The sequence below is a fragment of the Psittacula echo genome (assembly GCF_963264785.1).
Source record: "Psittacula echo genome assembly, chromosome: 1".
Lineage (NCBI taxonomy): Eukaryota > Metazoa > Chordata > Aves > Psittaciformes > Psittacidae > Psittacula > Psittacula echo.
Genome location: NC_137735.1, coordinates 35,670,725 through 35,697,324, shown reverse-complemented (window position 1 = coordinate 35,697,324; position 26,600 = coordinate 35,670,725). Strand labels below are relative to the sequence as shown.

General features: G+C 47.2%; 1 protein-coding gene across 6 annotated transcripts in view; it reads right to left on the bottom strand.

Annotated features, from left to right (window-relative positions):
• Window positions 1–19,799: 19,799 nt before the first annotated feature.
• IRF2 (interferon regulatory factor 2) overlaps window positions 19,800–26,600 on the bottom strand; it is a 42,601-nt gene continuing 35,800 nt past the window's right edge. For all 6 annotated transcript variants that reach the window (XM_080639149.1, XM_080639151.1, XM_080639147.1 and 3 more), the window contains exons 9-10: window positions 22,492–22,538; window positions 19,800–21,152 (exon numbers count right to left, since the gene is read on the bottom strand). In XM_080639149.1, the coding sequence (XP_080495275.1) occupies window positions 20,841–21,152; window positions 22,492–22,538 (359 nt within the window). In that variant the 3' untranslated portion in view covers window positions 19,800–20,840. The remainder of the gene's footprint in view (window positions 21,153–22,491; window positions 22,539–26,600) is intronic.

The window sequence follows — 26,600 nt, the reverse complement described above, 5'->3', positions numbered from 1 at the left end:
GGATGCACAGCTGTAGATCTCCTCTTGAAGCACCTTGTCTCCCTAGTAAGATCATATCAAAAAGGAATACTGATCAGAATAACAATGAAAAGGTTAAAGGTATACTGCATAGTGGGGCATCAGAAGAAGCCTCAGGTGAACATCTGCCTGTGTCAAGGTCCTGCAGTAGGCTGCTTTTTGTCTCCGCCTATCTTTAGCTCCACAAGTGGAAGTGAGGTTGATGAGGTTCAGCGCAAGCATTAGATGCTTTGTTTCAGATACAGCTTCTCATGTAGGTGGGGGGAGGTCGGGGCTGAACTTGTTCTCTTCTAGACTCTACGAGCAACCTGAACATTTTGCAGCTGTCAAGGCACTGACCGTAACATCTCATAAACCATTTGCAAACCTTCCTGTGCGGGTGAATATGGAAGGTACAGAGAACAAGCTGTGTCTGGGGGCTGTGCTCATTAAACCATCTGATGCAAGCCAATATCTGCTGCAAACTGCAGTTTTTCCAACTGTATACTGGTTTTGGTGTATGTCAAGGGGTCATGGGATCATCTCACATTCATATGGCAAAAACAAGTGTTTGACAATTAGTTTCCTCAAGGACACGCACTGTAAGAGTGATTGTTAACGCTCTCTGGTTGCCTGTTAAAAGCACAGCCTAGCAGGTAACAGTAACAAGTCCTCAGACTGCAGGCCAGTAAGTCAGTTTTCTGCAAAGGCCAACAACCATCACAGTCTGAAATCGTAGAATTGGTTAAAACACTGTTGCATCTGGGGATGGGAATGCCCTCACCATACAACAGCCATACCTGTTTCTTCCTTACATCTGGTCTGAGGACTGTTTATGGGGGGCTGTTGCTGCTGGGGCTGTCTGCTCATCACTGTCACACAACCCATTTCTGCATCCTCTGGTCCAGACCAACACACCTGCTTTGCATCCAAATCCTCTTTGCCAAGGAGCCTGCAACAGTGCAAGTCCCACTGTTTCTTCTTGTCTGTACCCTTTTGCTAGAAATAAGTTTCAATTCCCAAATACGGGTGAAACCAACGCACAGCAGCGCCTTCGCTGGCACCCTCCACAATACCTGCAGCAACTAGTTAGACATAGTTGCTCAGTTCACGTTCTGCTGAACTGGGCAATGCTCTTTGCTGTGTGCCCATTGCATCTTGACTCAGACACGCTGCCTTGTGCAGCCCATTGCACGTGGCAGGGGGACAGGGAGCATAACATAACTTACAGTTAAGTTGCTAATGGTAATGGTGGCTACTTACTGATTGCTTACAGTGAAGCCGCAGGAGGCTAGAAGGGTGGGATTGGGGTGCCTTGATACCCCTCTGTTTACCTGCTGTCTGCCCAGGGCAGCAGGGCAGCTCCCTTGCCTCCGAGCTTCCACAGCACAGTGCTAACCCCCAGACTCTCAGGACCTGCCCAGGAGCAGGATTTTTTGTTTTCTAAGACATGCAGTGATTTTCCAGCGAGCTTTTTGGCATGGTTTATGCTTTCTAAGAAGTGAGCTGAAGTGAAGCCTGACAGCCAGACAGCGATGCTGCTTACCTGCCCCTGGGACAAGGGGTGCTACATAGACATGGGGGATAAAATCCCTGCAGGTCAGGAGGAGATGTAAAAACCCCATGAAACCACTCAGGAGAGCAGGTGAGAGGTTGTTTTTTACAAGAACACTTTTAAAACTTCAGTTGAAATTAAAGGAGGATGGGTTGGTTTCATTATCTCTACTAGAAGCATTTTTCAGTCTGACTTAAAAATTACATGAAACTCCAGCCTCAAAATAGGTTTGTTTATAGGCTTCTGTCTAAAGAAATCCTTGTGGAAGGAGGTAGAAGTTATTCCTCAGTCAGCAGGCAGCCAGGGAGATGGATGGTGGTACTGGCTCCTTAGGTATGAAGTATGTGGCACTGCTGTTGGTAACTGCAGCAAAGAGTAAATACTTGGGTGAGGAAGCCATTTATGTCAAAGAACAAGGCATGTCAGCTAACCCACTGTAAGCTGGGTCTGGACACCAGAAAACATAAAACACAAGAGATCTGAGGTCCGTCTTCCTATGAATGCCAGATGGATATAACTGCTTTTAATACAAGGAGTTGATGTAACAGCTATTAATGTGAAGCTTTATAAATTTTTTAAAAGACAAAGTGGCAGCATGGTTGGAAAGGGAAGTGAAGGGGTCAGGCAAGGTCTTATCCAGGCTTACAATGGGTGTGGAGGCCACTAGAAGGACACAGGAGGAAGTGGGTGACAGATTAACCACTGCCAGCAGCAGCCCTGTCCTCTGCCCCGGCCTTTGTCTAGGGAGTTGGTGTTGGGAGTGAAAGGTTTAACTTAGTGCCCTTAGTGGCTTTCTGGAGCACATTTCCACCAGAAGCCATCCTCTTTCCAAGGTGGCTTCAGCTACATGAGGGAGAAGAGCCTTGACATCTTTGTGGCCTGATGGCGTGAGGCGAAGATTAACTGCACACAGAGATGCATCTCAGCCGTCAAGCTTTCCTGAGTGATCTAGCAACAGAGGCAAAACTGGTGTCTTTCAGCTGTGTTGTACCATTTTCATCTCACTTTTCTGTTTATATTTAGGATTTGCTTGGGTTTCTTTTTTTGTTTTGGTTTCTCTTTAAGCAGGTGAGGTGATAGAAGGTAGAACTGCATGGGAAAGAAAGCTGTTACTCACCAGAAACAGATGAAAGAAAGACTGTCACTTCTATAGCTGGATGAAGTACTTTATTTTCACTTCTGACATGTGTCTTGCTGTGCCATGGCACCTTGCTGACACTTACTGAGACACAGCTACCTGCAGCTGGCTGATCAATTTAGCTGTGTTCAGCAAGCTATGCTCTCCAAGGGGTATCGGCCTTACCCTCTGCAAGCTGAAGCATGGCTCCAAATTCAAAGCATCACAGATTATTTCCACAGGAAGAAGAAATCTACAATGGAGACTGGAGTGCCATAATAAACCTTATTTGGGCTTTTTAACTGCTTTTTGTAAAACCCACCACCCAAAGGCAAGCAGCTGTACTCATCCTTAACAGCAGCCTCCAGTTAGATTTCCCCCTTCTGCACAACGTTTCCTCACGTCTGCCATTTTTGTTACAGAAAGTTTGGCAACTCATCAGCAGGTGCTACCACGCTCTGAAATACACCAGGACGTGGGGTCTCCATCCTTGTCAAATTTAAAGAAATAATTGTGATAGTGATTAGATAATTCATTTAAAAGTCAGCTATGGTTGCATCTTGCAAGATTTCATCTTGCTCTGCAAGATAGTTACGTATGGTAAAGCCTCCTTGTGCAGCAGTGACTGGACCCCCCAGCAGTCCTCAGGGCACCTCTGTTCAGTTCCCCTCCGAGGTGGCTGTGGCCCAGACTGCAGTGTATTGTGACCACCGTGTGTGAGTATTATTGGCCTTGCAAACCAAGTTTGCACTGCAAATGGACCACTTGTCCAATTGGATGGAAACAGCCAAATATGAGCAAGTGCATTTCCAGTTAGGGTTCTGGCAATAAGCTTATCTTCAACAAGGTCAATTAGTGCTCCTGTCATGACATTTCCAGAGCTGTATTATGTAGAAAATCCTGTATTTTCCCCCCCCATTTACTACATACTCAATATAACACAAATGCAGCTAATGTGTTGGTTTAGTATGACTTGGATGTTCTAGGCTACCCTGCTTGAGCAGGGAGGTTAGACTAGATGACCTCTATTGGTCCCTTCCAACCTCAACCATTCCAGTCCTCATTTAAGTACATAGTACATACTCAGGGCTTTCAGAACAAGTTGTACAGCAACCTTTAACAATGTATGATAAAATAGAATGTCTGGTAGGGAATTAAATCGTCTCTGGGAACGGACACCATCTGATGTCCCCATCTGAACCAGCAGCCTCCAAGTCATGTGATGCTCGCTCATTAACACCAATGCCACCATCATCTGCCCACTTGTCATAGTGGTGCTGCTTTCTGATGAGGCAGTGTCCTACCAAGCACAAAAGGTATGGATTTAATGCTCAACACATAAGAATCTCCATCAGTCTGAGGATGTGCTGAAGTGATTTTACAGCTTGGGATGAAGTTTGGTGGAAGGCTTTAGTTTAATAGATCCACTTTTTTAATATGCAACTTGGCAATTACATATTGATACCTCTTTTGGTAGTGGGTAGTGTTAGAATCCGATTGGAGAAAACCCCCAGTGCCGGACCCTGTTTCAGTTCGTGATCCCAAGAGTGAAATTAAGAAACAAACGAGGTCAAATACCATAATCAGACAGTTTGTCTATTACAAATTACAAAAAGACAGTTGTAAAAAAGGGAAATTATTGTAATAAAGGAGATAGCGATATGACAGGTTGGAAAAAAGGTAGAAAATGAAGTAAGAATTTGGGGTGGAGAGAAAGAGAGAGAGAGATAGTCACCACCGTGGATCCAGTGGTGTCCCAGGGATCCATTGTCATCATCATTGGTGGTGGGAGTTCTTCAGGGTTCATAGTCTTGTAGTACCAGAGCAGAGTGTCCCCCAAGAGCCCATCGGAGATGGGTGTCCTCATGGAGGCATCCTTCTGGAGTCCCCTTGAAGGTACCCCATGGAGTGTGTCTCGTGGAGTTGCCCTCATGGCCATGTCTCATGGAGGGTGTCCCCCAGGGTCTGTAGTAGTCATAGGTGGAGAGTGTCCTCATGGAGGTGTCCTTCTGGAGTCATCATTATGGCAATGGCTCCCTGGCGATGTGTCTCTTGGTGAGATGTGTCTCTTGGTGAGGTATGTCTTGGCGATTACCTTTTCCCCTTTTGTAAAGAGTTGGGGGGAGCACCTCTAATCTTCTTGTCACGTATTACACGCTCCTGGTCAATCAGTTTCCCTAGTCTTGCAGCCAGCTCTTTGACACACATGTGTCTGCAGCAATTCTTGGGATAAGAGCTCACACCAGTCCTCAAAGTAATGGACAGAGGAGTCTTAGCTCTTTCCCACTCATCCTCAGGCAATGGTTGGTGGAGTCTCAGTTCAGCTCCTCACACCCTTTTCCCAGGCAATGGACATTGGAGTCGTAACTCCTCCCACCCCTCTCTGAGACAAATACCGGTGGGTTTCCATCTCAGCTTCTTGGAGCAATCTTTGAGACAATGGACAGTGGAGTCTGATTTCAGATCAGTCTCTTACAGGTAGCTAATTTTAAAGCTTTGCTCTGTTTTTCAATGTCTTTTTTCAAATTGGGTCACACAAATGAAGAGAAGATTTAAGTGGGTTTAGTTTCTGTTAAAAGATGCTTTAGTTGACCTTGCTTGATTTAGATCTAGTCATAAAACAGAGATTTTGGATGGACATATTCTAGTGTCTATACCACCTGAGATGGAAGAGCTCCAGAACAGTGTCTAGTCCAATAAGTCAGCAACATTTTTCACATATACTTTCATTTAAATGGGGAAAACTGAGGAAGAACAAGTCCCTAAGGCCATCCAGCCCCTCTAGTGGGGCTGGACTGTCATCATGCTCACAGAGGCAGCATCATCCCTGCCATGCTTGGCTGCCCATGTGTCCCTGTGCTCATGTGTTTACACTTCCATTTAAATTTACCTGCAAGTCTGATTCTTCTACAGTTCTTGCATGCTTGGCTTTGATAGATGATTGCTACAGTCCTGTAATATGTTTTACTTGGAGTTTATTAATCTGCTCCCAGCTGTAATATCATCTTAGCCTAGTTTTGTCTAAGGAATATGAAATGTTCCTTTATTCCCAGAGCAACAGATGCAAATATCATCCTAAGGATGGGAGGCTTACCAAATGGCCAGTACTTTTCACTAATATTTTAAAGAATGTTTTGTCCTGTGTTTCTCTTGGAAAAGACACTGCTTTCTGACCTCCGGATCACACTGAAATTGTACCTTACGGAAGCTGTGGGAGAGCATGTCACAGTTTCTTTGCTTTTCCTAAGGAAACTGAGTTACAAATTATATGAAGTCCTTTTACGGGTTAGTCATATACACTGCAGAACAACTCTTGGGTTTATCCCGTTTTTTCCCATTTGTAATCTTCAAACAGGGTTTCCTCTTTTGATCAAAACTGGTTTTGACAATACCTGGGAGATGCAATGAAGAAACCAGAAGAAATCTCAGGGCTCTTTTCCCAATGATCAGAGTTGGCAAATGCCCAGCAATACCTGCAAGGCCACAGGTCCCTGCTAGCAGGTTCTTCTCCTAGAACTCAGTAAGGGTTTCAGGCCAGATTTGCACTACAGTTGAGGCCAAAACCTTCCTGACTTGCCATTCGGTCTTACCACCACCCACTTCTGAAAGTCCCGCGGGGTGTGAGTTCCCACTGTGCTGCTATCAGCTTCTGTAAGTGAAATTATATGAACTATTCAACTGAAAACCAGGCCCACATTTCTACGGTGTCAGATGTTTCTGAGGGAAATTTCAGTTGCGAAGTGTGATTTCACAACCATACGTTTGGCATTTACTGTTTTTCCTCTCTTTCTCTTTTGGTATTGTTTCTTTTTCTGACCTCTAATGCAGATGCAGAAAAACAGTCAAAGTGCTGTGTATTTTTAGGCTAAGATAAGGATGTGATATGTCATACTAACCACAGCAGCTGTACAAAGCTGCACCTTCTTTTTTTGTAATGCTTTACTAATAACTCAGAAACTGAGGCTTAATCAGTTTTCTTTGGCTAAATTTCACCCCAGAGGTAGCCTGAGATTTCCCTGCCTATTGGAAGATACCAAAGGAATGTTTCATGTGATGCTAGCTGATGCTTCATACAGATATTGAATCCAGCCATTCCTCCACAAACCGCAGCATGGGAACTGCTCATTACAAGGTTAGCAAGTTTAACACTCTTTACTAAAACCAGCTCTTTTCATTTAAATTTCACTTCTTCTCTCAGTTTTGGGATGATATAATTCCAAAGAGAAGTTCTCATTTCTTTTCTTTTCCGCTTTCCATTTAGTGGGGCCCAAGCAAAGCACCGCTGAAGGGGGAGGACCAGGCACATCGTCCCCCTCCCGCGCTCATGCCCAGGCAGCCCCTGCATTGGGCAATACTAAATGTCTGGGGGGGAATGTAAGCAGCTGCCACAAACCGCTAACACAACATGGTGGTGATTTTAAAGAGAAAAGTCTTCAGGGATTACACACCGAAATACTGCAGGGTGATTGCTTTCCTCTGAAAGCGCAGGTAATGCACAGGCTTTTCAGACCAAAATAGATGCTTATTTCAGTGTGCTGGAGCATCTCCTGCCCATGAACTGAACAAGCTGTACCAGCATGAGCAAGCATGATGCTCAAGAACTTGCATGACTGTTCATTTCACAGGACATAAGGGAAATGATAAACCCCCATGGGGGGTAAACACACTCCTGAAGCACAAAGAAAATACATGCTTCTTACTCAGATAAAGCAAACCAGGCTTAAAACAGGTGGGGATTGGACTAGATTGATGTCCAGATGTCCTTTCCAACCCTAACAATTCTGTGACTCTGTGACTGCATGCTTAGTGTGGATCAGAGACTGCTGTGTGTCAGAATCCTGCCTTAACATTGTGCTGGTAAAGCGGGGTGACGTCTGATGCATGCATCATTTATCGTGTTCTGTTGCATTTGGGAATTGCCTCACATGATGCTGGTGAAAGATGAATCAACTCAGATCTCAGCATACGCTCCTGAATGCTGGAGTCATAGCATGGCAAAGCAGAAATATGGGACTAGCTCAGGGTATGGAGACCCTATCCCCAGCACAACACAGAGCTTGGTTCTCCCCAGCTCAGCTTTATGCAGGGAACAGGCCTGGAAATCAATCCAACTTTAGCATGCTTTTTCTCACTGCTGGTCCCCGAAGCCACATGGAGCATCTGAGCATGAACAGCACAGCCAAGTGCAGGAAAGCCAACCCAGGTCAGTATACGTGCAATTCACTGTCAGAAAAGGTAAGTGAGGGTGGCTACCAGGAACTCTCCCCAGGTCTGTAAGAACTTCACAACAAAACAGCATTTCATCCACAGCTGCTACAGAGTGATCAAAGTATTGGTGAAGCAATGAGATAAAACACATCTCTGGTTAAAACTAATTGCCTGTGTTTATTTCCTTGAGAAAACTGTGAATTAGGAGAAAAAAATCTTGTCTTCAGCTTGTTTTCTGTGGAAGCAGCCATGCCAATTGCTTCTCCAGCCAGTAAATCCTGCTCACAAACTTCTCAACCCAGTGGCCACTTTCACCCAAGCTGGAAAGAAATGGTAGAAGAGATCTACAGGCACAGAGCAGGACAGAGAAACACTCGGTGCTGTCTTTTGCTCCTCCTCCCTTGCTTGCCTTTCACATCTAGGCTTTGTAGTGAAAGTTTGCAAAGGTCTCAAAGGTACACGGCCCCTGACTGACAGCGACACTTGTTTTCTGCCGTTTCGTCACCTTAGAAACTTGCCTTTTATCTTTACTTTTTTATCAGAAAAGGTAATACCAGCTTGCTGCCCTTCACACTGCAGGGATGGACAGCTTGGCGCACCCCAGTGTGCGTCCTGGGTTGTCCCAGGTAAGAGCAGCAGCAGCCCCCATCTCACCGGCTGGGCTCTGGAGGGATGCGCCACTGAGAGCGGGGCTTTGACCCAGGCAAAGTGGGGTTGAGCCAAGACTATGGTCCTGCAGTTTCCCCAGCTGCACACACAAATCCTTTCTAAGCACCTGCTTCCTCTTTGAAAGAAAGAAACACTCTTCAGTGAAAACCAAACAGCAGTGTGAAGGAAGGGCTTTAAAAACCCTTCAAACCCAGGTTTGTTCACTGCACACAGTGGGCTTTTTAATTTGCATGGGTGGAAGTACATTTGTGCAAGGCATTTGCAAGTGCTGCCTCTTCAGCGTGTGCTGTACCCCCACGGTCAGGCAGGTAGCATCACAGCAGGCAGTCCTGGAGCACTTTCCATAGCAGTAAGAACCAGTGATGCACTGCTGTTATTATGCTCAGCTGATGCTTGAAAGCACCGCACACATCAACAGGTTTCCTCTTGTCAGCAGTGCTCATTTCAACCCACCTTTCCTACAACCCCCCATGCACTTAGCACTGAATAACTAGCTGCTATTTTTAATCCCTAGGTATGGTTACACGGCTCCAGTCCATGCCACAGGACCCTTAAGCAAAGGCTGGCCCTGGTTCAGTTGGGCACCCTGAGTATCATCACTGCTGCCACTGACACCCTGCCCTGGTGCCCCACTGACCTGGTAAACTTGTTTTTTGTAGGTCTCGGCTGGGCTTCTGCAGAGATGGAACCAGTTACATGTGCCCAGAAGTGTCACTGAAGACTCTCAGTTGCTCATGCATTTGTCCAGGTAACCGAGGTTTAATGTGTGCCCAAAGCATGCACACATGGTTTGGAAATCTGAGCACATGAGGCGTGTCTTCGCTTTCCCAGCCTGCATATCTGACAAAATCAGAATGCTTGTTTTATGGTTAAATTATCAGGCCATCGCTCAGAAGCAGCTGAAGAGCAGTACACAACATGTAGCTGCATGGAGAAACTCATTGCCAGGGGATATTGGAGTGCCTAAAGGCATGAACAGGGTCAAAAAGGAATCAGACACACTTGTGCAAGGTGTGTCCAGCATGCCTATTAACTACAGTCATTCATATGTAACCTCCAGCTCATTAACTCAACAAAATGCTGATTAGTAAAAGCTGGAAGGATTTACCAAGTTAAAAACCACCCTGGCTCCAATAATCTTGTCCAAAATAATTGTCTAAAATCCTGGAGACAGGATACTGGTCCAGTCGGGCCAGTGAGCTGACGCACATCCCTGTCCTGCTGTTGTAAAAACTACCATGTGTCTGTAAGAATTAATCAGTTGGAAACATCCCAAACCCGAAGAACAATGCCACAGTACTGAGCACATATTTACTCAGTCAGGGGAAGCAATGAGAAAAGGAGTTTTGCTCCAAACAGAGCAGAAACACCTATCGGAGATATAACAAAAGCAGAGTGAGAGTGCAGACCCTATGGAAGATATGGTCGGACTTCCCCAAAACTGCTGCCCATTCATGATGAAAATGCCCAGTGCTCTGGGGCAATGCTGCCCATCTGATAGTAAACGCACCCGTATTTGCAGGAGACATTCAGTTTAGTAGGATTTTAAATAGAAATGAGGTCACAGAGGAATGATCTTTAATTTAAAAAATAAAGTTTATGAATTATTTATACTGATTTATTTGTAAACACCATGGTAGGCAGCTTGGCAACAAGGCTCTGCCCTGGATCTCAGAAAGCAGCAATGATGTGTGGTGTGGGGCTCCCAGTGGAGAAAGTATCAAGTGTGAATTTCCAGGGCAGTGCTATGGCAAAAACAGCTACTGCTATTTTATGATGTGTACTGAGGGATGTGGATTGTCAGGCAAAGGACAAGACTGACTGACTGACTCTTAACTGCATGAAAGGTGCCACTGCTACAATAAGGGGCATGTGAAAAGTCTTCAAACCAAGCTGAAGCCCAGAGAATGTTTGTAAAAGTAAGGTCCTCACCAGCTTGGTTCTGCCAAAGGTCCAGAAGAATTTGCCTCAGTCAACACAGGTAAGTTCTATCACGAAGGTAAAAATCAGGGTGTAAATTGGGCACAGTTTTTAACTGAAGAGCATGATTTACCCTTCCAAGAAAGAGGGTCCTGGCTCTTCTTAAACCAAGACACAGCTTCCAGGAGGGGGTCCCTCCCCAGATCCCATATAGCAGCACTGCTCTAGAAACCCTTAACCCCACTTTGATCCATCATTTGTCTCCAGCAGTGTTCAGGTCCATTTCTGGGTTTCAGAGCACAATACCAAACCTGACAGCCTTCCCTCCATCCACTGGGGCAACTGGCTTGGGGCAAGAAGCTTGCTTTTCCTCACACTGCTTTTTAAAACTGAAGCCTACCTTCATAAAAACTCCCTTCAAGTCAGCACATGAAGAAACATCCAAAGGATGACAAAAATAAACCAGGCAGCTGCACCCCCACCAAGCTCAGGCTTTGCTTTGTAAGGCAATCAGGCAGCTTGGCATCACATGCCATTTAGTACAGGGGTCAAAAAAAGACCCTTGTGTAGAGAGTGCCAGCTGATGGACAATGCGCATCTGGCCACTGTACCAGCTCCAGCACGGCACTGGGGCTGTTTGTGCTGCTGCTGCCGAGGGAAGGGAAGTCACTGCACATCCTGTTGGCTTTACCTGGAGTGACCCAGCTGGGATGTTGTTATATCTTGGCGGGCCTGCAGTGCTGACATGTGCAGAGGGCAATGATCCTAAGGCAGTGGCATGCACACGGCTGTCCTGCGCCTGAGCGTCTCCGTCCCCTGGAGCAGCGAGAAGCTGCTTACACAAGGAGATCGTGTTTGGTTAATTAAAGCAGCTAAATAAAACCACCATCACCCTGACCCACTGGGGTGGATATTCCTTTAGCTAATTCCCTTCTTGTCCCTTTCATCAAACTAGCATTTGCTGCAGACAGCCAGAGTGGATTGGTGGGATGGGGTAACTTGCTCCCGCAGCTGCGCCTGCAGTGAACTAGATTTAGTATTATCTGTCTGCTTTTAAAGATCTTATTCAGATGGAAACTTAAGTGATTTAAGTAAAATTATTTAGAGCTCAGTTAACCAGATTTCATGAATAAATGTAGATTTGCTGCAAATGCAATTCCTTGCTGTCTATCATGCTGCTCTAGTTTCAATTCTCCTCCATCCTATCTGGAACCTGAAACTGTGTAAAAACGTAAAATGAACAGGTTCTGCTGAGGATAACTTCAGCAGCAGTGATCACTCACTGAGCTGTGTGAAGGAACACTTGCAGTTACAGCGCCCAGCTCACATTACCTGGTTGCTATGCCAGCTGGGAACATCCCACTCTCCAGCTCTGGCAGAAACTGGTTGGGGTTTGGCAGAAGCCATTTGGGATGCTCAGCTGCATCCCAGTCCCCAAGGGAGGTTACACTCGGGCACAGGTTTTCTGGGCAGCCTCCCCAGGAGAGCTGAGGGGGCCAGGCATGGTAGAGTGGGTCACTGATCTCTAGGTAGCTGATCCTAAACTGATCTGGGGGTTGGTTTGCACTGGCATTGATTCATTTTGGAAGAGCCCTTTGAAACACGAAGAGATCTTGTATCAGCTTTCCTCACACACATAATTTACATTTTTCCTGTAAGTATTCCTCCACCACCAAAACAAAAAATGCTCGTAGTTTCTCTGGAGTTTCTCTGCAACCAAGAATCCCATGTATCCAAGCAGCACTTGCTGGAGATATAGCAATATCCTCCCAAAACACACTGTGCCATGGCACTGTAATGCCTTCCAGCAAAACAGGAATCATCTCGTTTTCTCCAGCAAGTATGGCAAACGTAAAAGGAAGCGTCAAAAGTGCAAATACTAGGATGAGTTGTGCTGTGTGTGCTAGGGCAGCGGAAACCTTCAGGGAAACAGGTTTTAGGGAAAGGCATCTTGAGCAGCACTGGCTTGAGGGCAGAGAACCTCATGCCAGTGGTGATGTGGCTGTGTGGGTACTGCAGCACCCCACAGGAAGGAGCAGCATCATCCCATGAAGGCAGCCAGCCTGTGCGGCTGCATGGATGCATGTGTACCCCGCCAGTACAGGGCTGCCCAAGCCGTGTCCCCAGCATCATGTCAGGAGGAGCAGGCAGTGTTTTTGGCAGTGAAAAACCCCACACTGCTGACTTGAGGTTGCTCCGTGCTGTGTTTTATATAATCCATGTGAATTAGTTTACCCTCTTCCATTGTGTGGCAGTCCACTGGAGGTAAAAGGCTTGGGCAGTGCAATAGGCAATGCTGGTCTCTGCCCCAGGGACATGACAGCATCAATGTGCTCCCTACAGATGCCCAGATTGCTGCTGGAGGCTACTTACGAGAAGGTGAAAGCACCAAGCCATACAACCCTTCTTTTATTTACTGAATGGAGAAAACCGGGAGCTGGGGTGGCAGGGGTTGGTGGGGCAATGCAAGCTAATGGAGGAGCATGCACGGGAAGCTGACCAGTGAGGAGGGATGGAGGAGGACCAGACCGAAAGGGGTATGAAGCGGGCTTCAGCTGCCGGATTCACACTGCGCACTTGTGAAATTGTTAAAAGCCAGCCACAGAAAGCAAGAAATGGAACACAAAAACGAATGCAGGAGGAGCTAGGGCCAGGGTGCAGCAGCTCCATAACACCCGGGCAGCCAAAACTGAACGTGGCTACTCCCGCGAGCTCACCACAGCCTGTCCAGGCAATGAGACTGACCCCACCACCGCAGGTATGGAACAGGTTTTAACATACATCAGTTGCATGGATGTTAAAACCCGAAACAAACCTGCACCCCTATTTACGTGTCCCTATTTTCTTGCCCTCAAGAGAACTGCATTCAGAAATGTATCCTGGCTGCTGCACCCGTCAGACCTGCGCCTTGTCACATGTAATACGAACAAAAAATGACCTTTAAAATGTCACAGTGAGTCAGGCAGCGCTCGGGGGGTTCAGTTCTTTGAAGAAAGGAAAAAAGAAAATAAATTTGCCTGAGAGTAAAAATACAACTGAAAACTGAAACCTGGCAGCACTGGCTGCGAGAGATAGCATCTTTGAATGGGCACATGCAAAAGCAACTGCTACAGCAAACGTCCTCAGCACCCGCCCCATTTCCTGCTGCTCCCCCACATCTCAGGGCAGGAGCTGCGAGGGGTTAATAATGCAGCACCCCAAGCCCCCAGCCTGCTGCCTGCGTTTGGGCACCCTGAAAGTTCTCCTAAGGAACAGTCTGGAAAAACATATGTAAAGGTGCTAAGTTTAAAGGGTAGGATGAGTTGTATCGATCAGCTGGGAAACCTTGTATCAAATGAAGGCAATAAAGGGAATGAAGGCAATGCTACTAGTTATTTTCCTTACAAAATTAAAACAGTAACTCCGATACCTCTCCACCATCTCCCTACCAGCTTTAGCCTGTATAAAATAAGAACCCATTTCCAGTGATGTTTCACCTCCTGATGTTGGTACAAAGCCAGCTCTGAACATAAATGCTCTGAGGAGGCCAGGCAGCGCTGGGGCTGCAGCTGTGGGAAGCTCGGCAGCACACCTTTCAGCTGCTGATGAATTATTTAGTCTACAGGCATGTAATTGAGAGCAGAACCAGCCCGAAGGAGCCACCTATCATCAGCTACTGATCAAAAATAACACGCTGAACTCAGATAGGGAGTTGCATAAAGAGCTGCCACACACAGTGAAAAGCTCTTCCAAGGAGCTGCAATGTCCAGCAGATGAATTTCATGCATCCCAAGCCTGACTGCAACTTCACCTCCTCAGAAAGCCTGGGATCCTGGACAAGGCGCTGTCTGTGGCTGCAGTCCCCATTGGCCCCCGTGGTTTCCTTCCTCCCCACCATCGTTTTCAGCATTGTTGACAGAAAACCCCTGCACCTGCTGCTCTGAGCACCGAGGAGGAAACCCTCCTCCCAGTGCCCGCAGAAAAGGTCATTGGGCTGGTTTTTCTGCTGCAGCATCGGCCCCTGCACTGGCTCCTCCTTGTGAAACCCAATCAGCAACAGCAATTAACAGACTGACACAAAAACAACTAGCGTGAGGCAAGGGGGGTGGAGCTAACCTAGCGTCTGCATCACCAGCTGGGATGCTGCTGGAAGGAGGCAGGGAGTGCTTTCTCCGGGCATCTGAGTATGCGAGCCGGGAGTCTCAGCCCCTGGTCCTCATGCTCACTCTTCCAAGGCCACCATTGCACAGCCCCATGTGTGGCCACCTCGCAATTTCCATGCCAAGCGATGGGGAGGGAGAGGCTGGAGCAAGGGCACGTGGTAATGCCTGTTCAACCTCTCCGGGGAAGCCCCAGCTGCAAGTAGGGTGGGAGAGATAGAAAAGAGGCACATCTTGGGTGACAGGGAAATGATTTAAAGGCAAAGCTGGTTTCTGTCGGTCCAGGCAGGAGCCCTACAGCAAACGTCCAAGAAGCCTTGAGGAAGCCCGAAATGTGGACAGGCATTTCACGCTTCCTTCAGATGCATCCTTCTCCCATTTACCCAAGTGCAAAGTGAAATGTATTTAGCAGTCCCATATCAAAAAGGCACGCAGGTGTCATACAACTACTGTCTCCCAGGTACTTCCAACAAAGGTGCAAGTGCATCAGGATGTAAACCAAGCCTCAGTGCCTGTTGCAGTGTTGATGCGTGGAGGAGGGGGAGGGAGGAGGATGGCCGGATGGTTACACACAAGCAGGAACTGAGACCACTGTTACTGGCTGGGAAGCGAAAAAGTAAGGGCCTAGGCCTAGGGAAACTACCATCATCCATCATCATTCTGAATGGGATCTAAGTGTCTTTGTGTGTGTGAGGATCTCGCCGGGCTTCAGGAGGACATCAGGAGTGGCAGCCCCAGGCACCAGCAGGAAGCTGGGATGTAACACTATGTGACTCATAAGCACACCTGGATACATTTATGCTTGCAGCCGTTATTCCTTCTTTTTCCTGTTCTCCCTCACTTTTTCCATTATTCCAGTTGTGTTACAGAGGGATGATCCTGCCTTCTCAGGGCTCCTCCAGCAGCTTCAAAATCCAGGAAAAAAACCTGTTTGTTCCATTTTTAAACTCTCCTGCAGAAACCAGACATGCCTGGGCTTAGCTTTCCTGGGCAAGGGAACAGAGCCCCTCCAAACAGCCCCTCTAACCCATCTTCCCTTCACTGCTTTGCCTGTAAATTCATCTCCTACATGCAGACATACATGTTCCCCTTATGGAAACACCATCCACCTTGAGACACCATCCCCTCAGTAGACTCCTGTTTGGGATGGGAGCAGAAGAGCATGTCATGGCACGTCAGACTCGCACCTTTTGAATCCCCAAGACCCTGTACCTGACCTCTTTTTTCCCTCAGGTGCTACAGAAATGTTCTTCTCACTTCTTGCTTCTTCTCCAAGCGAGGGTAGGCTGCCTCCAGTCAGCTTTGGAAACCACAAGGAACACAAGCCAGGGGATGGATGTCAGCAACAGCTGAGGGCAAAGGCACCCATGGTAAAAGGGGGGTGATTCCCCTCGTGGTAAATGTGAATATACAGGAGCAGCCTGTGCTCTATCATCGCCTTTTTGCTGCATACCGCCACTCCTCACTTCTGACTTCAGCTCTCTCTGTGGCTGCAGTATCTCATGCAGCCAGATCCCCAGCTGATACAACGGGGACCTGGAGCTGCATGGACCAAACCTCTGACTTCCCAAGGATCTGAGACACATGCTCTCATGTGGAACCCCATCAGCCCATGCTCCCCACTTCGCTCACACTGTGAAACCACCAAGCATGGGCCCAGAGAGGCAGCAGTTTCCATCTGTGGGGATTCTCCAAACCTGACCAAGCAAGGCTCTGAGCAACCTGACCTCCCTTGAAGCAGTGGAGCAGGGGTTGGGCCAGGTGACCTCCAGAGGTCCTGCTGACCCAAAGTGTTCTACAGCTCTGCAGCAGGATGTGTCCTACCAGAGAAAAGTTCCTGAAGGCTTGAGAAAACACGTGCCTGGATAGAAAAGGCAGCTCTCACCAGGCTCTCAATGAGGAGAGGCTGCCGTGTAGGTTAACCTTTCAATAGGAAGTTCATAAGGAGACTGGGTGGTGGGAGAAAGGGAGGCTCTGTGCATGCCCCAGCCAACAGGGTGGCTGCTGCAATATCCCCCACCGGAGGAAACACCTCTGAACACAGCCCAGATCTCGGGCAAAAACATCTTCCCGATTTCTGCTGCTCTGCAGATGACTTTTATCCTTCCTGAGCCCTGCAGACAGCTCTTTAGAGGGGATCAGATTTTACCAGAGACTTGGTATCATGGCACCTTGCTAGCCAAGCCCCCCGAAGGGGCCTGCTTTAGCTGTCAGAGCATGGGCAGCACCCTGGCCACAAGCCCTGTGTGTGCTGCAGAGGAGGGCTTGGCCCTTACCTTGCTCAGGGCAATTTCTGCAGGCTCACCTGCTGACCACATCACAGAGTTGCACAGCAAGATTAACTATGAGAGTACTTGTAGTGCTCATGGACAGGCACCCGGTTTCCAGTGTTCCAGAGCCAAATCGGCGGTTGGGCCAATACCGAATTTTATGACTACAGAGTTTTGCAAGCAAATGTAATCAAACATTGCATTTCAGAATGAACATCTGACGTCCTAGCCTGAAGAAATCCTCCTTTGCATTTGCATCACCCTGCGGTTCACCAACTGCTTTTGGTCTGAGCAAGTTGCAGCAGCGTCACGAGCTTTGCGCGGTAGATATTCTTCTCTGTAACTCCCGTGCTTGGATACTTCTTGGAAGAGCTTCAAACATATAAGCTCTGGGAAGAGGGGAATTTACCAAGTCTGCATGCCGTTCCCAGAGGTATGTCTGTGTGTCTCTTCTTGCGCAGGGTGGGGGTTAGTGGGACCAAGGGAAGGGCAAGCCAAGTTACCCAGCCACCAGTGCCACGGAACTCACTTTAACTATGTAAAGGTTAATGCATGGGTTAAACTGGAAATGCCTGCCTCTCCCTGATGACTACTTCTAAGTTTCAGATGCCTGATGCTAACTAAGAATGGCAAATCCTTCTCCTGGCAAGTGACAGTTGACATTGCAGACAAGCATTTATGTGCCTAGAATGACTTGGCAGCCTTTGGGCAATCATCTCCTTACCCCAGTAACCAGCTGGGCTGACTGAAGGCAGGCTTTCACCCAAAGTCATGCAGAACACACAGAAAAGGCAGCTCAGACCTCACTCCTCTTTGGCAGCCCTGTAGGAGGCCAAGCTCCATGTAGGCACCAAAGCGAGCCTGGGGGACTCAGAAAGCCAAAGTGTTTCATCATGAAGGGCAAATAAGCTCCCTCTCTCAGATGGACACACAGTACTGAGATCAGGGAGGATTTGTGCCAACATTTAACACCACCAATTTGAACAGCGAGGAGAGAGCAGGCCATGGCAGATGTAAACAGCAGCCTTGCTTGCAGCAAAGCAAAAGCTTTGAGTCAGCTCTGTTTACTTGGGAAGATGCTTTGCAGTCCCCACACAACCCTACCTCTGGGCTTTCTCTTGGCCGTAACTCTCAACACTAAATCCAGCCTGTGCCAGAGGCAGAAGTCTCTCTCTGTCCACAGACTAAATACTGCTCCTCAGAGAAGATGAGTGTCAGTGCTTAGTTTACATTGCATGATGCTTTCCAGCCCCATGTGACTGAGCCTTCTCTTTCCTTCAGTCCTGACACCCACCCTAAGATCAGACTCAGGCTGCAGCTTTTCCTTTCCAAAAACAAACCCAAGAGGAGGGTTCCAGCATCAGCCCTCTGTTGAATATGGCTGCCCCTTCCCAGCCCCCCTGCAACCGTAGCCCCTGGGCTATTCCTTCTATCTAACCCAAGCCTGCCTTTCTCACAACAAAAGTTCATCAGATGACTCTTCTGCAGGCCCCAGGTCTCCCCAGACAGCCCCCTTCCATCCACACTCCACCTGCAGCTCCCAGCCCTAACCACAACAGTACCCTGATGCCCAGCTGCAAGGCAGGCATGAATTCATGAAGCCTTGCTTGAAATATTCAAGACTTGGTTTGAATAACCTAGTCCAAGATCCTGCTTTCAACAGAAGGTTGGACTCAACATGCCCCAAGGGGTTCCTTCCAGCCCTGGCTTGCCTGTGACCCTATGAGGTCCCTCCCTAACAAACAAGGGCCCATCATCTCACAAGGGGATAAGAGATGCTGATCTTTACCAAGGTTGTTTGGAAAAATTTTCAAAACCCAAAGCAGACCATGTCGAGAATATATGAAAATCAACCCAAGAGCCCCCAAAACAAGGCACAGCAGCTGGCCGTGAGCCTGCTGGTGAAGGACTAGGGATGCTGGAGACACACTGCAACAACCCTGTGCACACACACAGGCACAAGCTCCTCGAGGAAGATCAAACCTTGTGGCCTCTGAAAGGGTAAATGCACAACCATATGAAAGGGACAGAGACCAGAAAGTTTACATACCATGGCTGCAACCAGTACTGCTTTTCAGCCTCATTTCAAACACTGCTCATGGCTTCCTCTTCCTCCCAACCCTAACCAAAGCTCTAACCTTGCCTTCCCAGCCTACCAGGCTATGGGCTAGCAAGACTAAATTGCAAGTTTCACATGGACTTGTGATGAAATTTAGAATCCTGGCACCAGCTTAAGAACACAGCAAAATCTATTTGTCTTCCCTTTTCAATAGCCAGCTGTGCCAGTGATATCCCAAAGCGTACAGCACTTCACAGAGTCCATGGCACAGCCTGACCACCTCCACCATCAACCCTGCAAGCCACTGCACACTCAATTAAATACTCAACAGTTTCCCCCAATGACCCAGAGGAATCACAATCTGTCATCACACTGTAGATGTGAAAAGCCTTAGGGAATATTTATCTGACCTCTGATTCATTTCACTAATAAGGAGCTATTGTTTGAAACTCTGCAAAAGAGATTTTTCTGGACAAGGAAACTGTAAGCAAGCTAAACAGAGATCTATGAGGAATGGGGCAAGCACAGATGAGCCTGTGTGTTGGGTGGGTGGTGGACTTTCACAAGATTCCTTCCATGGGATGACATGCTCAAAGCCTAACGACGGAATAACAGCAGAAGAGGCACCCCAACTCCCAGCCTCTGCACGTGAAGCCAAACTTGAGTACACCACCTTTAACCTCTAGTTCCTCTTTCTGCCTTGAGTTTCCCAGAGCACAGCACTTTCCACCCTGTTAGATGGGTACTCCAGAAGTTGTAAAGACAGCTCACACTATTGCTCACTCCAAGAGGGTCTCACTCCCCTGTCAAACCCATGCCATCTGGGGCTTCTGAAAGATTAAAAAAAGAGAGACCAACAAGAGGATTATTAAAAATTTAACTATATACCGTATTTATTATCAATCCACAGGATAATCTGATTGCTACATGAGCTCATAAAAGCTATTTCACCTTTACAAAATTAAAAACAAAAAAAAATGTGCCACAAGGATGTAATAACTGCTGATAACCAAGGACTGAATCTGAAAATTATAAATTTGCTGTAGAAAAGATTAAAAAAAATTATATTCACTTTAGAATTTTACTTTGAATAAAATATTCCCCTGTATAAAAAATAAAAAAGCTTGCTCTGGTTAGAATTATTTTTCTTCTTCTTTTTTTAAATCTGGGAATTTGCATAATATCTCTGTAATAGGTTTCTTTTTTTTTTTTCCTATTGTACCACGCGGCATTCAAGCATAGCAGATTAGAAACAAACATGATAAAAGCAGTCTTAAAACATATGAAATCCATATGGGAAGTTTTAAATTTCTTTCCTTTCCTCTATTCTTTAAAGACACTTTAGCAAGAATAGCCTTGGAAAAGAATACAGGTGGGGAGGGACCTTCAATGTGCCATTAAGTAGAGCAAGGTAATAAAAGGCCTTTTGTAAGTGCTTTCTTAATAAGGTGCAGAAGCAGACTGCAACGTTGCTAGTACTGCACTATGTACAATATTCACAATAGATTTTTCTTTATTTAAAAATATTCCAGCTAGTTCACATTTTCTCTTCCATTCCGAGGCTTTCAGTTCCATCACAGCCTTGACAGCAAGAAGCGCAGCAGCACCACTTCCCCTGTGGTCGGTTGGTCCTCTTACGAAACAGTGGAACCTGCGAGTGGGCCAAAGTTCTGGGGTTGTTTTCCTACGCAGCAACCTTGGAAATCTGGGTTCAGGTGTACATATTGATGGCTGGAGTCCTGAGTTAAAAACACTCCGGCAAGCGGAGTTGGACACAGCAATGCTTTATATTGCCAAGGCTTTACCTTAGATTTGTCTTGTGTGCGTCAAGGGATGAACCTCTCCTAGAGAAACGTAAAATACAAAACCAAACAAAAGAAAGCTAAAAAACCACACTGTCAAAGGCTTAGCAGCTCTTGACTCTCGACTGGGTGATGTCTGATGTTTTCTTGATGACGCTGGCCCGTGTCTCGCGGTCTGGCCGGCTGCTGCTCGTGGAGGCTGTGGAGACTACTTGTTGCAGAGGGATGTCTGGGAAAGGGGGCCAGGAGCTGTTGTAAGGCAGTGGGCAGCTTTCTTCTTTGATGGTGACTTGGAGGTCAGGCTTGTTGGCTACAAAAGTTGCCATGCTGGGAAGCATATGAGAAGTGTTCCTAATTCCCAGATTGCTGAGATACTGTTTGCCTTCAATGTTTCTCTTCTGCCAATGAAGTCGTCCCTAGAAAAGTGGGGGAAATAGGAGGGAAGACTATATGAGCAAATGCAACTTTGAGAAGTGCTCCGAATAACAAGACGAAGACAGAAACACCCACAAATTGCACAGGAATTACCCCATCTCTAAAAGCATAATGCTTTTAGAGCCTCTGGCCACTGGCTTTGAATGTCTTTGCTCCCAGCCACTTCCCTTTCTGAAGTGTGCTTAAACCCTGGTGGCTCTCCAGCACTCAAGAGGTTCCGCCCTCTCTTCTGATGGAAAATAAAGGGCTTACTCCCAGCATGCTGAACACAAAAATAGACACGGATGACCAAACACTCCAACAAAAGTGTCTCCTTCATTACCAGAGACAGCATGCCCTTGCCAACAGGCAGGCAACAGAAACCCAAGCCCTCTCAAGCAGCACCACCCAAACTGTCAACATAGTTTGGTGAGGCTGCCAAGAAAATCACCATCACTTGATGGTGTGTCCCCTATCACAGACAGAGGATCATCAAGGAAAGATGTGCATCCAGTCCTTTCCCCATCACATATGCCACAATGGAATGTTCTGTCAAATGAGGTTTGGGGAGTCATTATTGGCAGTCTATATATGGGCTTCACCCTAACCAAGGCACAAGAGACAAAGCAAGAAGGTTAACTGTGCTGTTACACAGCTGCACACAAGCTGCACTTCTCCAAGAATTCAGAGGCTTTCTGAGGGCACAGCAGGAGAGAGATCTTCAAGAGCTCTCCTGCAAAAATACAGCTGCAGCACAGGGCTTCTAAGTGCCTTCAGGGGGCTCGTGGCATCTAAGTACTCATGGAGATCAGCAGGTTTGGTCACTTGATGGCAGCCCCAGAAGAAAAAGGCAAGTGCTGGTGTTGCGAAGGATCTTGTCCCACTGATTCCTTTCACCCAGCAATACCCAAATGAGTGCTCAGGAATGTTTTTTGCCTCACACACCTCAAACATTCAAGTTGCATTTCTATTGTACGTGTAAGCATTTTCTCCAACTGTAAGAGTTCAGGAGCCACTTAAGGAAAACAAAGTGAGCATGGTTTCAACCAAGACTAAATACTCACTACCCAGCAATGTCAGTGCATCATATTAACAGACTAGCTGGGACTGTTGATGGCTTTCCAGAACATCTTATGATGCAAATTAATCTCCTTGTAGTCTGGACAGATGAGGAGGAAAGAACTTGTACAGATTCATTCTGTGACAATCATCAAAATGTCTGCCTCCCTTGAACCTTCCTGGCTTGTTTTTCTTCCCCAGCTATTAGGAGGGGGAAGAGTATCTCAGGACATTGTTCTTGAGACCTTGCTCCAAGGTGCTAAAATCCCAGAAAACTCTTACCTCTGCAGTTTCTTCATCACTTGGAACGCTGTCCGTTGTTTCGCTTTCTGTCAAGCAAAACAAAACCAAAAATGAAACTTGCACTATTCTATCTACAGTAGCAAAATGCAGCTCAAGAGATGTGATCCATTTCCAACAAGTAGAAGCAAGCAGAGTCAAGTCAAACAACCAGAAAACAACGGAGAAGCATGGACACCCTACAGCAGCAATAGCAATCCAAGGGCTAGACAGCACAGCTGCATTGAACAACTGGGATAAATTCACATGGTTATCACAGTTAGCATGGCTATACCCTGGACAAGACAGCCATGGAGATGGATGAAGTAGATTTGCGCATTCTGAGCAGAGGGAAGAGCCTCTGGCAAGCAGGGATGCCCCTTCTTCCTCTCTTGGCAGCTTCAGGCCTGGCAAGGAGCAAAGTTCTGTCCAAATCCTTATTTTATCTCCCTGCAAAACCAGCAACAACTCCACCCCAGAGGAGATAAGTGTGTTTTTGTTTCATGAACTGTTATCTCAGCCTGCCGCCTCAGGGGCTTGTTATGACTTCTGGTGCTTTATTACTGTTACACTTTGCTCTCATTTCACTTCTGCCACCCATGCCTACCCCCCCTAGCTTATTTCTCAGCCCTTCACCCACCACTCAAGCAAGAAGGAATGCTGCTTTCTCCAGCCCCATCACCTTCCTCCACTGTAAAGGCCTCCTTCACCTTCATCACTTCAACCAGAGCACAAACACAGGGGCACAGCTGCAGCAGGATAGCCATTCTCCTGCTGCTGTATCCCTAGCTTGCAGAGGAGCCTGAAATCCAGGAATTCTGACTGCATTTTCAAGCCCATGTGTGTCTGAACACAGGTCTCCCAGTGCCTGAGGGTCAGGCTCCTGGCCCAAGGGCTCTTTTAGAGTGCTGTGCCTCGGATACCTCTGAGACAGGGCACAAACCCCTCTTTTCAGAACTAGTTTGCAGCAATGGCTGCTGCCTTCAGCACAGCTGCCCAGTGCTCAGAACCTCACCCAGAAAAGCGGAGGCTTGGACTGCAGGTCCCCTTTGGCTTGCGGGGTTCTGAACCCATGTGTCCTGTTTCCTAGGCAGGTATCACGCTACCAAGAGCATTTGAAAAAGCCCCATCAGGGCTGAACAGAGAGGGCTCATCCACACCTTAAGCCAAAAGGAACACAGAAATTACAAGGTTGATGGAATAATGTGACAACTGTAGCAGGCAATGAAGCTCTGAAGTCCCATTTTCCACTCTCCATTCTGCATTACGCATTTTAGCCCATGCAGACTGCTTTGCACAGCCCCTGCATCCCTGTGACCATAAACCATGATCCTGCCCTCCCAGAGAGCAACCCGATGCTCTGCACTGGACATAAGTGCTAGGGGTGCACAGACTGTCTCATGGATTGTGCCCCTGCACATCTTCAGATATTGGCAGTGCCTTGCCCTTCTCTCAGGCAAGGTGAGAGGTCAATAGGTGTAGGGAGAGGTCAACAGTCAGACCTCAGGGTCTAAACTGCACCCAGTCTTTCCAAGGTGAGGAAGCAAGCAGCTCAGCTACTCCAGACTACGACTTCCAAAGCCAGCACCTCCCCTATGCCAGAGTCTCTGCCGCAGCACGCAGTATGCCGAGGAGCAGTCTGAAATGTTGAATCTAACTGTGAAGTCCTGTGAAGCTAACACTCTACAGGGCTTCTCACTCACTGGCCCAGGTAAAGAGAGATGTGTCAATGTGATTAATCTGACTAAGTAAGCCATACTCTAAGTAAGCTTCCCCTCTACTCTGCCCTGGTGAGACTGCATCTGGAATATTGTGTCCAGTTCTGGGCCCCTCAGTTCAAGAAGGACAGGGACCTGCTGGAGAGAGTCCAGCGCAGGGCAACTAAGATGATTAAGGGAGTGGAGCATCTCCCTTATGAGGAAAGGCTGAGGGAGCTGGGTCTCTATAGTTTGGAGAAGAGGAGACTGTGGGGGGACCTTATTAGTGTATATAAATATATAAAGGGGGAGTGTCACGAGGATGGAGCCAGGCTCTTCTCAGTGGCAAACAATGATAGGACAAGGGGTAATGGGTATAAACTGGAACACAAGAGGTTCCACTTAAACTTGAGAAGAAACTTCTTCTCAGTGAGGGTGACGGAACACTGGAACAGGCTGCCCAGGGAGGTTGTGGAGTCTCCTTCTCTGGAGACATTCAAAACCCGCCTGGACACCTTCCTGTGTAACCTCATCTAGGTGTTCCTGCTCTGGCAGGGGGATTGGACTAGATGATCTTTTGAGGTCGCTTCCAATCTCTAGCATACTGTGATACTGTGATACTGGGGAGAGGCAGAAATTAATCTATGTAAAGAAGAAATGGCCCCGAAGATAGAATCAATAGGAGGAATCCACTTAGAGACAAAACCAGATATTCCTTGACATGAAGAAACAAGTGGCAACAAAAAAACAGTGATGCAGCTGAAAAGGAATCTATGCTTGGTGTTTATACATAACAAAATGCTGAGCAAGAGATAGCACTATAGTTAGCAAAGCCAGGGAAGCTAATCACTCAGGCATGGAAAGTTAGGTTATTTCAATCATGAAGATTATCTGAATCAGTGTCAAACACAAGAGGAGGCTGACAACAGTCTTGGTACTAAAAAAATGGTTTTCATAGACGTCAGAGGAAATATGAGAAAACACACAAGGGCCACTCACGTCATTTGCCTGAGTAACCTCAGAAAGGAGCTAGAAGTGGTTTTGAAATAAAACAGACTTATGCAGGACAGCTGAAATCTCAGACTACTTTTTGTTATTGTAATTTCAGAAGAGCTAAACTAACTGTTCCTGCACAGCTGATATGGTCATACTCTTTCCTGCCATTCATGGTAGCACCTGACAGAGCAGGCAGCTCAACCCAGCAAAACCATGAGCCTCCTGTTGTTCTCACAAGGGTTTTTGTGGAACAAGACAAAGCCAGAAATAGTCACAAGATGTCCTGTAAGCTTCAGGGTTCTAAGAAACCATAGACCCCTGTCATCTCTCCTGCTTCAAGGACAAATGCATGCTTCAGAAATAAAGGTTTATAGAACAATTTGGGCTGGAAGGGACCTCAGGAAGTCTATAGCTCAATCTGTTGCTCAAAGCAGGGCCAGCTATAGGACAGGATTGGGTTATTTGTAACCTTATCCAATCAGGTCTTGAAAACCTCTAAGGATGGAGGCAACACAGCCTCCCTGGGCATGCTGCTCCACTGCCTGTCAGTCCTTGTGCTGAAAAAAGTGACATTTTTTCTTGTATCCAGCTGGACCAAGTTCTTTTGCTTCAGTTTATTCCTGCTATTCCTCATTGTCCCACCACACACCACTGTGAAGAGCCTGACTCTATCTTCTCAATCATATCCCTGAAGGTAGGGGCAGGCTGCTATGAGGTCTTCAAAACCATCTCTTCTTCAGGCTGAACAAGCCTCAGTCCCTCAGTATCTCCTCACAGAGTGAGTGCTCCAGCCCTTTATCATCTGGTAGCCCTTCCCTGCACTTGCTCCCATTTGTATCTTTCTTGGACTGGGTAGCTCAAGACTGGACCCAACCAGAAAGTAATGTAACTACTGCTGAACAGAGAGGGCTAATCACTTCCCTGGCCATGCTCCTGAAAGCTGGCAGACTTCTCTGTGGCTAGGGTGCTCTGCTATCTCACGTTCAGCTCACTGCCCCCCCACCTGGTGCAGACCTGGTCGCCATCCCATCAGCCCCACCCTCTACTGCTGCAAGTGTTTCTTCCCTCCCAGGTACAGGACTTGGCATCTGTCCTTGCTGAATTTGGTAAGGTTTCTGCTGGCCTGTTCCTGCAGTTTCTCCAGGTCTCTGATGGTGGCCCTGCCCTCAAGCATATTGACTGTTGTCCCTTCTTTAGTATCACCTGTAAACTTCACAAGTGTGTACACCAACAGCTCCTCTGCTCACTGATACATGAAACAGGACTTGCCCGAGGGCTGACCCTTGTGCTACTCCACTTCTTACTGGCCTCTAGCTAGAGTAACCAGGATCAACAAGAACTGCCTTGAGATGCATTCAGAAGCATGTCAGTGGCTTGAAATCATCTCAGTGTGAACCGAGTTATGGGCTAGCAGGTCAT